Here is a 14,916-nt window from a genome sequence, read left to right as displayed (position 1 = left end):
AGCTTGTACATCTTATTGCCCTGGTCAAAAAAAATATCCATCACCATTTTTGTCACATTAAGTCAGCGAGTGGCATAAAATTCATGACCTCCAAAGGATCAAACGCCTTTGCCGTTTGCAAGAACAGTTAATAGACATAACAAAATATAAGAATGAGCAACAACAAACACCAAAAGGAGGATCTAGCTTTCCTCCAAAGGATCAAACGCCTTTGCAGTTTGCAAAAACCAAAAACGGACAAACAAATCCACCCCCATTTAGCATCCCGCTTAATTAATCCAAAGAAAAGCAATTAGTAAAATATATAGGCTCTCCAAAAGACTAAGAATGGAATTAAATTAAAGTACTAAATATGTGCATATTAATAAAATTAAAATTTAAAGTGGAGAGATTAAATAAAAATACACATTAAATAACAAAAAATGAATAACATTTTTAATAAAAATACACTTTAAAAGATTAAATTGAATATGTAATTTAGTACCAGATTTTTTATTTTTTTTTAACTTTTAACCTTTTACAAGAACTAATGTTTAAAAACCCCTTAATTGAATGTAAACACCTGAAATACTAATTAAGTAACCAAATATATAGGCACGGCAGAGATAGAGTTCCTCTGTTGCTGCTGCTCCATGTTAAGCTCCCTCAGGTTCAGGTAAGGAATGCCCATCTCATCCTTACTCGCCGGAGACATAGTCCCGGCGAGCGGCCGAGACGACGGCCGTCTAGTACTCAGGCAAGGAGTGCACAACCCGCTTCGGCTTTCAGTGATATAAACCGGCCCACAAATCGATCCCCGGAAGGCTTTGGCCCTGGCGTGGTGAACATCTTCATCGCCGCCGCGGATGGCGGAGACATGGTGGTGGTGGTGGTGAGGTGTCAGCTTGTTCCATTTGAAGAAAAGCAGAGCGCTTTTCCACCAGCGCTTCTTATTGGTTTTGTTGTGGTGGGGCTTTCTGGAGTCGTCTTTTGAGATGCGCTTTTGGAGCTTGAAGTGTTTGGAGTCTATGGATCTCGTCTTCTCCCGCTTGTGCCTCCTTGCTTCCTCCAAAACCTTCATTTTTTTGACATGAAAAGAAATGGGTCAGATCAAAAAATAAAATTGGTTGCACAGAGAGAGAGAGAGAGAGAGAGAGAGAGAGTAGAGAAGAAAGAAAAGGGACCTGAAAGTAGTCGACTTGGGGGTCGAAGCCGTAGTCGCTGAAGTGTTGGGGTTGTGGCATAGGAAAGATTGGTGACTTGTTGGACATTTTTCCCTCTGGTTTTTTTGGCTGTTTTTTAAGTGCTTTTGGGGTTCCTTCTTTGTGGGAAAGCAGAGGGAGGGAGGGAGGGAGAAGAAGGGAAGTTGGGGGAGTGGGAAGAGTGGGGAGGTTTGGGGCTCAAGGGGAAGTAATGGCCTTTGGGCCTTGGAACCCCAGTAAATACTATGTGCACGTTCCAAGTTCCATCTGTATTAAATATTATGCCAAAAATAAGAAACGACAAAAAATATATATAAAGTCTCTTTTTCAGATAATCTCTGCTTTTCTTAAGTAGAATAAATTAATAGAAGCTAGGTACTTATGGTCCCACCTTATTAGGAATGATACTTATAACCGTTAAACCTGATAACTGTAGATAATTGTTCAAATAGATTGGATTTGGATATGAAAATTCATGTATATTTTGGGTATGGAGAAAAACCGTGAATATTATTCGATTATGATTTTGGATATGGTTACACAGGTCCCCAATCTGTATCCGTCCCCAAATAATATATAATATAATTATATATAATATTAAAGTATTAAATAATATAAATATAAATATATATATATATATATTCATTATTCACCGAATCCATTACCTTGAGAATACAAAAATTGCATTGTGTGAGTTGCATTTTGTGGGAAAGTTCAAAAGTTTTTATACGAATCAAAACTATGAGAATTCAATGGTACTTATAGGATATATCAAAGATTAGTCAACATTATCAATGTTTAGTTTAAGTTTTATGCTCCACAAGATCCATTCATTAAATCATTTTATACATCAAATATTTAGTGACAAAATTAATATTTACTAAATTACCATGTGTCAATTGAATAAATATATTTTTTGTATTGACGAAGATGTATATAACCGTTAATCGATGGGCAATTCGTTACACAGTGGGTATGATTATGGATAATACCCAATGGTTAATTTGCAATTATAGATATGGTTAATTATCATGGTTATAGAGATGAATATAGCATTTCCATTCCCGAACCGAACCGTTATCATCCCTACACCTGGTCATCTTGGTCCTTGGAGATCCACTACATCATGTGTTTAGTTTAATACTTTGATTAATAAACGGAAACCAAATCACGTGACCTCCATACAATCTTTGCTATTTTAATGCACGCAAATTGAAATAAAAATGAAGATTGAAGAGCAAACCCCACTCAACCTTTAGGCCGACACCTAACCAAATTATGGGCCCGGCACCCAACCAATCCACTCCAGCCGGGCAGATATGCTGGCACCCAGCCCAAGCTGGTCTCTAGGCCGGCTCAGAATGTGCTGAGCTCTTGCCCTGCCTACATGACGCCAGGTGATACCGCCACGCCTCCCTCGACCCGAATTCGACTCCCTGGGTGTGGAGCACCTCCTTGGAGAGCTCCGGCGAGGAGACGACGACGACGAGGTTGCGCTGCCCCATGCGAAGGAGGAAGTAGTCGCCGAATTTCTTGGCAAGGTCGGTGAGGCGATGATCACGACGACAATGGCGATGGCGACGACCGATGGTGAGGCAACGACCGATGGTGAGGCGACGACCGCGAAGTTTTGAAATGGCGATGGCGACGATCACGACAACGAAGAGACCCAAAAGGGTTTTTTCCAGGAGAAAGATGTCCATTTTTTGGGAAGTGTTGGTGTGGTGAGTAGTTTGGTGGGCGTACGGAGCGAAATGCAGAGAGAGTTGCAGTGGAAAAGTGAAAAGTGGGAAGAAGAAGAAAGGATTGTGGTGGGAGAGTGAAAAGTGGGAAGAAAAAAGAGGGGATAATGTTAGAAATTAAAAATTAAATTATTATTTTATAATAAAAATTAATAATGTTTTAATAAAATTGACTATGCTATTTAGTTTTTGGGGTGGAGATGCATTTGGCTTATTAATGTTCATTGGTGTCTATCATTGTTCGCTGAGTGGATTAAATGGGCTAGATGATGGTGTATTTTTTTAGGGGTGGAATTGCTCTCACGACTAATGACTTTGATTGATCGACCAAATTGGTCTTGTGCTTTTCAACTCCACGCATATTGCTGCAATTGTTTGGTGAGATCGATATATTTGTGAAATTTGGATGGCAATATATGGTTTATCATTTATTTCCATGTGAAGATCTTAGTACAAGAAGTTTATCGTCCAATTTTTGTACTTCAGATGAATGTAATAATCAACTTTGAGTGTAAAAGTTAGTACTTTACTATTCAATCCCGCTATTAAAAAAGAATTAAATATAACACAACTTACCAAGTATCCTCTTTCTTTTCTTTTGTTTTCATGTTATTTTAAGATGAAAATAAAAGTTACGAGGCAAAGCCATTGGGGCAAGAAAAACTAGAGAGCTTCCACTGTAGACATGTAAATTTTGTTGCATGGAAATGATGCATCACAAAGCTCCACATGACATATGACTCATCACAAATGGATAAGTCATCAATAACATGTGGCACAAATCAAGCAAAGGAAGTACAAAACCTTCCCAAAACTCGGCAAAGGGGAGGTAATCTCCTTCAAAATCGGCAAGGGTCCAAAATCTCTCAAATTGGAAAGAAAGTTAAAGCATCTTCACAAAAACAAGCAAGAATTGAAGATTGCGCACAAAATAGGCAACAAGCCTATATAATTCGGCCAAGATAAGGGAAAGTGGATGAAACAAGACACAAAATATGCCTAAATTCTCCCATGGACGAATCAAGACACAAATCAAAGCCAAATTCACCCAAAGGCATGGCTTTGGAAGTCTATAAATACAAGGTCCCAAGACAAGCATAAGGTCGACAATTTCTACATTGAAGGGCCGAAATTCTCATAAAAGGATAACCTCTGCCAAATCTTTGAAGACTAATATGCTGCCAAAGCTTTCTTCGAAGAACGCACAACCAAAGCCGAAGCTTTTTTTCGACCAAAGCCGAAGCATTCAGTTGGAGAATCTACAAGCACTCGTGCCAATTCCTTCAAGACTTTGTTGCAAGCTTAAAACTTGTAACGACATTTGATTCAAGATCAAGTCGTCAAGACCCTTGTATCAACAAAATCCCACATCAACATCACCTTTGCCACAGGTCATATGCAAACCTAGAGGTGAAGACTATCCATGCATTGTTTCAAGCTCAAAACTTGAAGCAATCATTCTATCGTTCGTCTGAGATCAAGTCATTGCGACCCTTGGATCAACAACCTACGCATCTACATCAAATTTGAAGATTGAATCAGAGGAAAATTGTAAACAGATATTGTAACCCTACAAATTCATCAATACAAATCTACTTTGTATACATGTTCTCGTTTCATTCGTTATAGAATTTTCGTGTTTACAAATTTGGCACGCCCAGTGGGACTTTTCTATCTCTTATCTCTATCTTCAAATCCACAATAAACACACATAACATCAAGAAAGGATCAAGTTATTTCCGCAACCAACGCAAAGAACAAGAACATCATTGCCGCAAGTGGTGGCACTTTGGGCGTCACAACCCGAAGCAAGGCAAGATCTCTCTCTGCCGTGCCTTCCACCTCTACATCAACTCTGTCGGAGAAGCAAGAACACATGAGGCACGAGCTAGTGATCACCCTGGCCTCGCTAAAGGCACCAAGGGAAGAAAACACGATGAGGTACTTCGAGTCGTTGACTTCCAATGCTGACTCAAGTAGCAGTTCGTATCCCATAACCATGCAAGTCATGACTACTAGTACGACTTCAATCAAATAGCAGCTGGCACAAATGAGCGAAGAAATCACAAGGCTGACAAGGATCGTGGAGGAAAATGACTTACAGATTGTTACATTCATCAACCGTCTGGATACGCAGCACGACGAGAAAGCTGACCCGAAGGTTAATCCACCAAAGAAGGAAACTGACGAAAATGAGGGGCCTTTGATGGACAAAGCTGAGGAAAAGCTAGAGGTGGATTGAGCTAGGTACTACAAGTATCATCATATTGTGAGTCATCATGTTGGCAAGTGCTATGTCCTCAATGAGCTCATCATGAAGCTAACATAACAAGGGCAAATTGAACTTTACCTTGAAGACACGACCGCAACACACACTACCACAATTGTGTTTGGATCCTTCGATCCTATGCCTCTTCAAGTGACGCATGACCATTCCCGTCCATGCTCAAGCTACACGGTACCTTCTGCACAACCATCGCTAGGGTCAAATGATCAAAATGCACCTACCAATGATGAAGAAGGGTGGACACTCGTGACCTACAAAAAGATAAGGAAGCCAAGACCACAAGTCACAAGGCCAAAGGTGGAACAAGGGAGAAAACACTGCCATCGCAACAATAGAAAACCCAAAATGAACGTAGGAGTTGCTAAGCTAACGTACGTTAGGGAACCTATGGAGAAAGAGCCACGTATTCCTGTCTTCTTGCACTAGTACTTCCCGAAGAACTTCTTCCAACAGTGCAATACCACTACCTATCACATGGTTGAAATGGAGATAGAAGAGCCCTAAAAAGGTAAAGTTATCGCCATCGAGCTCACGCCCAAAGAAAGCCTACCAGTACACTTTAGCATCAAGGAAGCATTACAATTGCCCAAGGAGATGCGAAAAAAACTAATAACGGTCTTGGCAAGTCCCGACGACCACAAGGTGTAAGAAAGCAAAAATGAAGGCTTGAAGCTTCGCCACATGAATATGCCACATGTTGTGCCGCCCATGACTCAATCAACTTTACTGATGAAGACTTGCTGCTAGGGTCAAAGCGTCCCATCCGTCTTCTCTTCGTCTCTGGGTATGTGAAATAAAATAAAATCAACCGCATGCTTGTGGATGGTGGGTCGACCATAAACATCATGCCAAAGTCAACAATGACCACAATCGGCATCAAGGTGGATGAATTATCCCGAAGCTGCCTCTTAATCCAAGGTTTTAATCAAGGAGGACAAAGAGTGATGGGCATGTTCAGAGTGGAGACAACCATCGGTGAACTCAAATCAAGCACATTATTCCACGTGATTGATGCAAGAACTTCCTACAGCTTGCTCTTAGGAAAACCTTGGACCCACGAGAATGGAGCAGTGTCATCCACCCTTCATCAATGTTTAAAGTTCTACCGAGAATGAGTAAAGGTGATACAAGGCAACACGAAGCTATTCACAGAAGTCGAATGACACTTCGTGGACGCCAAGTTCTACATGGATGAGGCCATGGTGCTTAAAGCTCTTCCAAAAGAAATCAAGTCCACATGCAAAGCTGCACCTAAGAACAAAAGTGGTAAGCCGTGCCCAAGAAACAAGAAGGGGAAACTGTGCCATCTTCAAGCAAAAATGACAATGAGCCTACTAAGCCCACAACAATAAAAGGGAGTATGACGCCCTCAAAATGACCAAACACGCTCATCTTCCGATACATCCCAATGTCGAGAAAAAAAGAATGAGCAATCTCCATTCTAAACTAAAACAAACAAAGACGACACATAGCTGCACAAGGACGATGTAAAGCTGCTCAATACAAATGCAATTTTACATTTGACATAGCTAGGCAACGTTAAAGTTTCAAAACCACCACAAGGTTTCATAAAACCCTTGCCAAAAGGGGCAAAACCAAGCTTTCTTCCAACCAAAAGGACCGAAGAAGGTTTCGACCTAAACGCCTACAAACTCATGTCAAAGGTTGGGTACTATTTCTCTTCCTCTTTAAATCTTGGAAAGAAGAATGCAAACACCGTCAACGACAAAGAATGTGACCTCACCAAGACTAAAAAAAAGTTGAAGGAGCATGGTTACGGAGTTGACAACAATAAAGCTAGACTTGGCTTTACACCAAATACACCCGTGAAGAATTCAAGCAAAGCGAAAAACGTTAGCGCTCAACATATTAGCGTGATCATTGAACAAATTCAAGAAGAGCCTAAACCCGCCCCTCAAACTTCAGTCTTTGATAGGCTGAATCGTTCAAAACCCATAATTTCGACATTTGATCGCATTAGTAGTCAAGACCGAACTTCTGTCTTCAAGCGACTTAACACACCAACACCCCAAAGCTCTGTGTTCGAAAGGTTATCAAAACCTAAGCAACACAGCTAGCTCTCCTTCACGATGATTAACCTTTGAAAGACTTAAAGAAACCAAGCAGCCTTCTAGAAAGAGGAAGACAATGCCAAAAGAAGAAAATCTCGACGATCTAACAGCAAAGGAAGACATTCGAAGGATGATTATTTCAAGGATGAAGCATCAAGCAACCTTGGAAGTTGACATGAAAGGACAACTGAGGGTAAAGAGGTGCACCATCATCCACACTGGCCAATCTTCATGCCAACAAGCCTAAGAGGACTGCACTGAAGATGAGGTCCAAAACATTTTCCACATCATAATCGAAGAAGACAAAGAAGACAAAATCATTGAGGATGACGTCATTGCTGCGCCACCATTGCTCAAGAATAGGGGCAAGCCACGGTTGATGATCTCAAAGAGCTTAACTTAGGCACAAGCTGAAGCCTATCTTTGTAAGTCCACTACTAAGTGCGAACGAGATCGATGAGTACTACCAACTGTTAATGGAGTATAAGGACGACAAAGAAATGCCAGGCCTTGACCCTACCATCGCGATGCATCGTCTTGCAGTCAAGCTTAGAACACTCTACCGACGCTCTTTTGAATGAGTACTTCTAAGATGACTAGGTGAGGAAGAAGCCAATTAAGCCATGGAAGAAACACACTCAGGCGTATGCGGAGCGCATCAGTCTAGACCAAAACTACACTTCCAGCTCAAGAGAATGGGTTACTACAGGACGAGCATGGTGAAGGACTGCCTGGAGTACGCCAAAAGGTGCCAAGCCTGCCAATTCCACGCCAACTTCATACATCAATCGCCTAAGCCTTTACACCCTATGGTTGCTTCATGGCCGTTCGATGCATGGGGATTGGACATCGTATAACCAATCACACCAAAGTTATCTACAGGAGAAACTTACATCTTAGCCGTAACATATTACTTATCCAAGTGGGTTGAAGCAATACCCCTAAGGGAAGTCGACAAGGAAATTGTCGTTCATTTCATCAAGGAGCATATCATCCACTGATATGGTGTGCCTCGTTACATCATCACTAATAATGAGAAATAAAAATAAAAATAAATTTAAACATATTAAACTGACATGTAAATTAAATTCAATTAAACTAAAGTGGTTCAAGTAAAAGCATCTTAATAAAAAAAATTCTAAAACTTAATAAAAAAACTGAAGAAATAAAAAACACAAAAAGTTTAGTCTATAAACACCTAGAATGAGGCATGTAATTCCAATGCTTGCTCACAAACAAACGAGAAAGGTACAAATTCGTGTTGAGGTACACCAGGGTGCAACACATGAGAGAGAGACTAACTCTAACATGATGTGGAAATACCAAATAGATCAAGGAAACCAAATGCTTTCTCAAGTCGGAAAAAAAAATTCTTTTTCAAGAAGTGAAAAGCAAACCCCACGGTGACTTATCTACTAGAGCAATCAACTATATGCAGAATGTTTGGGCCGGAACGCAGTAGGTTGAACATGAATACCCTATTTACAATAACGCAATGGGTTTGAACTTTGAACCAAAATGCAATGAATTGAATATGTATTACCCTATTTATCAGAGCAATCCATTACATACAAAATTGAGAGTTTTTTTAATTTGTCCTCAGTTATGGCTATTATGTGTATACTATGAGCAACTCCACCCTTGGAGCCTTCCTTCCTAGCAATCCACTATTCAATCCACCTAGTGAACAGTAACTGCTCTTAATAAACAGTAATTGTCATTTGCATCTCCACCCTTGTAACCCTCTCCTAGCAATTGGTAATAAAATATTAATATTTTTTTTCTCACCCAATCCATAAAATATTATTATTTTTCCCTAATTTTGACAGGTCTCATCTCTTTCTGTCTCTTTCTGTCTCTTTCTCTCTCTCTCTCTCTCTCTCTCTCTCTCTCTCTCACAGCAGCAGCCATGGAAGCTTCACCAGCTCTATCGCACATAGGCTTGGCAGGCATCGCCGTCATGGGGCAAAATCTCGCCATTAACATCGCCGATAAAGGGTTTTCGATCTCCATCTACAACCTTCGCGATTTTGTGCTCTCCATCGAATGGCCTAGATCCATTATTATCCTCGTCAAAGTTGGAGGGGAAGGAGGATAAGGAGGGGAAGAATGACGAGGAGGAAGGAGGACGCAGAGAACACTGAGCGCATGCATCGATGCCGCACATCAGCCACACGTCACACAGCCCTCAGGCTCTCGGGCTGGCAATCCCCGCCGGGCTTGTCGCTCAGGCCTGGCCTATCCCTCGAGCTCGCATACGCTGGAGCCCCATCCCCCGACCGTCGGGCCCTTTCTCCTCACCTGTCCCCCAAGCAACCAGCAACGCTGGAGTTGCTCTAAGGTGGATGGTGTTGAAATAGGCTTACTTCTTCTTCTTTTTTTCACACCACAAAATATTTGGGGTCTATCAATAAAGCAAAAAGAATAGGCTTTGTATCTAAACCTACTAATAAGGCCCACTTAAATAAAAAAACTTCAATGCCCGCAACCTCATTAGCTTAGCGGCGCGTGTAGGCAGCAGTAGCCTCCAGTGATCCCAAATAGCAAGGCCTTCGGATCTTCCACAATGCGTCAAACTAAACACGCATTGGTAGCTCCATGAAACTGACTGATCATTCCCTTATATCCTCTTTCATCATCTGCTCATTTTGCTTGGCAGTTGGCATATAACGTTTTGGACACATTAAGCCATTGAGCTTGCACATCTTATTGCCCTGGTTAAAAGATATGCATCACCATTTTTACGCATTACCCTTACAAGTTTTGGTCACGTTAAGTCATTGAGTGGCATAAAATTCATGGAGCTGTCGTTTTTGAGGGAGTCTTATTAGCGTTTCTCAACTAACAAACAACTTTTTCCATCACCAAGTGACTAACAGTTAATAGACATATATAACAAAAGATAAGAATGAGCAACAACAAACACCAAAAGGAGGATCTAGCTTTCCTCAAAAGGATCAAATGCCTTTGCAGTTTGCAAAAAATAAAAACAGACAAACAAATCCAACCCCATTTAGCATCCCGCTTAATTAATCCAAAGAAAAGCAATTAGTAAAAAACATAAGGCTCTCCAAAAGAATAGCAATGTAATTAATTAAACACCTGAAATACTAATTAAATAACCAAATATATAGGCATGACAGAGGTAGAGTTCCTTTGTTGCTGCTGCTTCATGTTAAGCTCTCTCAGGTTCAAGTAAGGAATGCCCATCTTATCCTTACTCGCCGTAGGCATAGTACCAGCGAGAGGCCCAGACGGCGGCCAGCTAGTACTCAGGTAAGGCGTGCACGACCAGCTTATGCTCTTAGTGATATAAACCGGCCCAAAAATGGATGCCCAGAAGGCTTTGGCTCTGGCCTGGTGTTGAACATCTTCATCGCCACCACAGATGGCAGAGACACGGTGGTAGTGGTGGTGGGGTGTTAACTTGTTCCATTTGAAGAAAAGCATAGCGCTTTTCCACCAGAGCTTCTTCTTGGTTTTGTTGTGATGGGGCTTTTTGGAGTCGTCTTTTAAGATGGGCTTTTGAAGCTTGAAGTGTTTGGAGTTTATGGATCTCGTCGTCGGACCCGCCTTCTCTACCCTCCCACTTTCCATACACTCTCATTCCCTCTTATTTTGTAGGGTCACGGTTAAACCACATCAACATTTTATATTGATTTTTATAGAGATAATAAGACAAACAATAATAATAATATAAAATGTTGACGTGACTTAACCGTGACCGCACAAATAGAAGGGGATGAGAGTGTATAGGAAGTGGGAGGGCAGAGAAACCAGGTCTCTTGTTGTTTCCCGCTTGTGCCTCCTTGCTGGGCTCAAAGCCTTCATTTTTTTGACATGAAAAGAAACGGGTCAGATCAAAATTTATTGTAGGGTGAGAGTGTAAAGAGAGATGAGAGAAGAAAGAAATGGGACTTGAAAATAGTTGTTGAATATTTTAAGAATATATATATATATATATATATATATATAGGGCTGTTTGACTGACAGAGGATGAGATTGGGTTATTGACCCAAAAAACACATCTCTTTAATTTGAACATGCTTCTTTTGATTGTTGTTGAAAAGACATGTTTAATGATCCTTTGGGTAAGAGGTGTTTTGTATCAGATATGTCCATTGGACATACTGCTGCAATGTGTTGTATCTCATGGTGAAAAGACATACTCAAATGAAAGGATCTGTCTAACGAGTGTAATTCTCTCTATATATATTGGTGACATTAGTAGAAAATGATTCATTCAGAAATTTGTTGTATACACAATTTTAGAAATTTATTTCTACATTCATTGCTCCCTTCTTTTTCCATCACATTCATATAATTTCTTTCTAGTTATTTCTAAGAGAATATAATTCGGTTTTGCTAATCAAATATTCCGTACTTTGTTGTATCCTGGAAGTGATTTACCAAGAACCGTTTAGCAAACTCATTTGAGTGGGACAAATAACACTTTAAGGAAACGATTCAAGTCGCACCTCAAAGTCATCCTATGGATTATTCTCCATAATTCTACATTTACTCTAACAATAGTCGACTTAGGGGTCGAAGCCATAGTCACTGAAGTGTTGGGGTTGTGGCATCGGAAAGATTGGTGACTTGCTGGACATTTTTCTCTCTGGTTTTTTTTTGGCTATTTCAAAGTGCTTTTGGGGTTCCTTCTTTGTAGGAAAGCAGAGGGAAGGATGGAAAAGAAGGGAAGTTGGGGGAGTGGGAAGAGTGAGGGGTTTGGAGGCTCAGGGGGAAGTAATGGCCGGTGGGTATTGGAATCACAGTAAATGCTAGGTGCACATTCCAAGTTCTATCCTATTAGAACAACTCCACCGGGACAATTATCCCAATGGACCGACGACTTTACCAGCCCAATAGCCAGAGCTGCAAACTCCAGCCCAAAAGGGCAATTGGGCAGGCGAGGGGGGGGAGTGAGAGGCCCGGCTCGAATTAGTGGTTGAGAGCCCGATGACCAAGTGATGCAACGTAGATGTCAGGGTGGCGTCAACCACTATTTAATTATTTTTGCATCAAGCGTGTGCACAACACGCGCTCGTGGGGGCACATCCCGAACAACATTTCAGGCGCTGGGGCCCGCGATTCAGACGGTAAAAATGTTACCATTGGTGGCCACATGTCACGTTCTCGTCCGTTGGATTTCAACAGTTACTTTTCCTGGACCGTTGGATTTGACATCAACCGTCCACGTTATTTGCCTTTCTAAATTTAAAAAAAAAAGAATTAATATTTAAAAAAAAAGAAAACTAATGAAAAGGGTTTGAAAACTTTGAGTTTTAACGATAAAGACAAAATAAAGGGTAAAGTGAATAGTACCAGGATTGACTTTTTAGTGTAAAAATATGGTTTTTCGTTGAAGTGAACAGTACCAGGAGCTTTTCATTAAAGTTCCCTTTAAAAAATCTAAAATGTTACCGTTGTGCCATATGGCACATTTTGAAGGGTTGGATTTCAAATTTTTTTTAATCAAACGACAAAAATTAATTAAGGTAATAAAAAATGTTAAAAATTAATAAAAAAAATTGATTTACTTTTCTATAAATGTTTGCAGAAAGGCTGGGCCTGCAGATCTATGTCACAGCTTGGATGACTCGATGGAAATGTGAGGCTCTTTGGCTTCTTGTTTTGTCATCTCTCTTTCTACGTTCCTCATCCTCATCCTCTTCCTCTTCCATCTCATTTTCGCCCACCTAGAGATTGAACATTTCTTCTCCTTACTTAAACAATTCTTTCTCTTGCTCATTGATTTCCCACAACATCCTTGAAGAAGACATTATAAAAAGGAAGCAGAAACTATGAATAATGAAAGAGATTTTGATTTTGGTGTGTGATTTCTTAGGATGGATGGTGGGTTATATGAAGGAAAAAGAAAGGATTAGATTGTAGATAATGCCACATGGCATGCCGTCATTCGTTAAAAATTTGATCGAAATTTATCCTCAAAGATTGTAAACAGATTGTGACACGTGGCATGACGTGATTAGTTAAAAATCTTATCGAAAATTTATTCTCAACGATTTTGAAAAGGTAACGATACGTGGCACGACGTCATTGGATAAATATATTATCGAAATCTATCACCAAAAATTGTCTTCTCGGATAATGACACGTGGTGCAACGATAATAATTAAAAATCTTAATTGAAATTACAAATAAAATTATTTTGTATTATTTTATAAAATAAACAAATACTAATGTTTTATTGCCTATTGCTATGGCTATTTAGTTTAGGGATGGAGATGCAAAAGGTAGTTACTATTCATTAATGGCAATTACTGTTCACTGGAGGCTATTCAATAGTGAGTTGCCCTAGGGGGCCTTTGCAATGCTGGAGTTGGTCTTAAACATTGTGCTAAAAACAAAAAGCGACAAAAAGTTTATAAAAAGTTTTATTTTTCAGATAATCCTTGCTTTTCTTAAGTAGAATAAATTAATAGAAGCTAGGTACTTATGATACCGTAGAACAATACTTGACTACTCAAAGATGAGTATGAATTCCTATTGAAAACTCTTAGTGTTTTAATCATAGAGTTTTGTGCTTATGATCAGAACCGTTCATACTATGAATCACAATGTAAAAATCATCTCTATAAAAAATAAATTAAAACTAAGGTCGTTTAGTTAATCTATTATAGTAAATACATAGATGATTCATAATGCTTTTACCAATACCATTCATTTGTTTTAAACAGTTTGATGACTAAACGACCTTAGTTTTAATTGATTTTTTACAGAGACGATCTTTATAGAGTGATTTATAATATCAACAGTTATGATTATAAACACGAAGTTATATAAATTGACAACGAACAATTTTGAGAAATTTTGAGTAGGAATTTCTACTCACCTTGGAGTAACCAAGTATTATCCCTCACCTTATTGTCTTGGAGATCCACTACATCATGTGTTTAGTTAAATACTTTGATTAATCAACGGAAACCAAATCACGTGACCTTCATGCAATCTTTACTATTTTAATTTAATGCACGCAAATTGAAATAAAAATGAAGATTGAAGAGCAAACCCCACTCAACCTTTGTCAAGTAGCTCTCTCGACTAATGACATTGAATGATCGACCAAATTGGTCATGTGCTTTTCAACTCCACGCATATTGCTGCACTTGTTTGGTGAGATCGATATATTTGTGAAATTTGGATGGCAATATATGGTTTATCATTTATTACCATGTGAAGATTGTTGGAGAGTTGACATTTTGCAATTAGTTTAGTTACCTATTTAAGTCCTTGTAATCAAATTGTAATTAGGTTATTTGATGTTTCTTTCCTTGTAAATCACTCTTGTACATTATATATTTTCCTCCTTGGTGAGAAGAATGACATCAAGAAATTAAACCCCAAAATAAGCCCTAATTAGCATGGTATCATAGCAGAGATCATAGGATTTCTACTCTACCCGTTCCCTCAATCAAATTCGGCCATCCCATGGAGAACCTACCACCACTCCACGGTGGAAACAACCCCATTCTAATGGATTCTACTCCTACACTAAACACTACAACCCTAAACACAACTACCCTAACCGACCCTACCATGAATCCTACCTTACTTATACCGCAAGTTGGTACACAAATTGTCCATCATGATTCGTCTACTGCTTCGATTGG

General features: G+C 39.7%; 3 protein-coding genes across 3 annotated transcripts; all 3 read right to left on the bottom strand.

Moving 5' to 3' along the window:
- Window positions 1-464: 464 nt before the first annotated feature.
- On the bottom strand, window positions 465-1,401 carry LOC126595622 (uncharacterized). Its single transcript, XM_050261905.1, has 2 exons — window positions 1,164-1,401; window positions 465-1,054 (listed from the first exon to the last, which is right to left on the bottom strand). Exons 1-2 carry the CDS (start codon window positions 1,248-1,250, stop codon window positions 575-577), a joined length of 567 nt encoding a protein of 188 aa, XP_050117862.1. The 5' UTR covers window positions 1,251-1,401; the 3' UTR covers window positions 465-574.
- Window positions 1,402-2,527: 1,126 nt separating this feature from the next.
- On the bottom strand, window positions 2,528-2,884 carry LOC126595250 (trans-cinnamate 4-monooxygenase-like). Its single transcript, XM_050261611.1, has one exon. It carries the CDS (start codon window positions 2,882-2,884, stop codon window positions 2,528-2,530), a length of 357 nt encoding a protein of 118 aa, XP_050117568.1.
- Window positions 2,885-10,396: 7,512 nt separating this feature from the next.
- Window positions 10,397-10,879, bottom strand: LOC126595249 (uncharacterized). Its single transcript, XM_050261610.1, has one exon. The coding sequence runs from the start codon at window positions 10,877-10,879 to the stop codon at window positions 10,397-10,399; it is 483 nt and encodes a 160-aa protein (XP_050117567.1).
- Between the last annotated feature and the right edge of the window lie 4,037 nt (window positions 10,880-14,916).

Source organism: Malus sylvestris, chromosome 13, assembly GCF_916048215.2.
Source record: "Malus sylvestris chromosome 13, drMalSylv7.2, whole genome shotgun sequence".
Taxonomy (NCBI): Eukaryota; Viridiplantae; Streptophyta; class Magnoliopsida; order Rosales; family Rosaceae; genus Malus; species Malus sylvestris.
The sequence above is the reverse complement of the archived record's forward strand: the minus strand, read 5'-3'. Positions and strand labels throughout refer to the sequence as shown.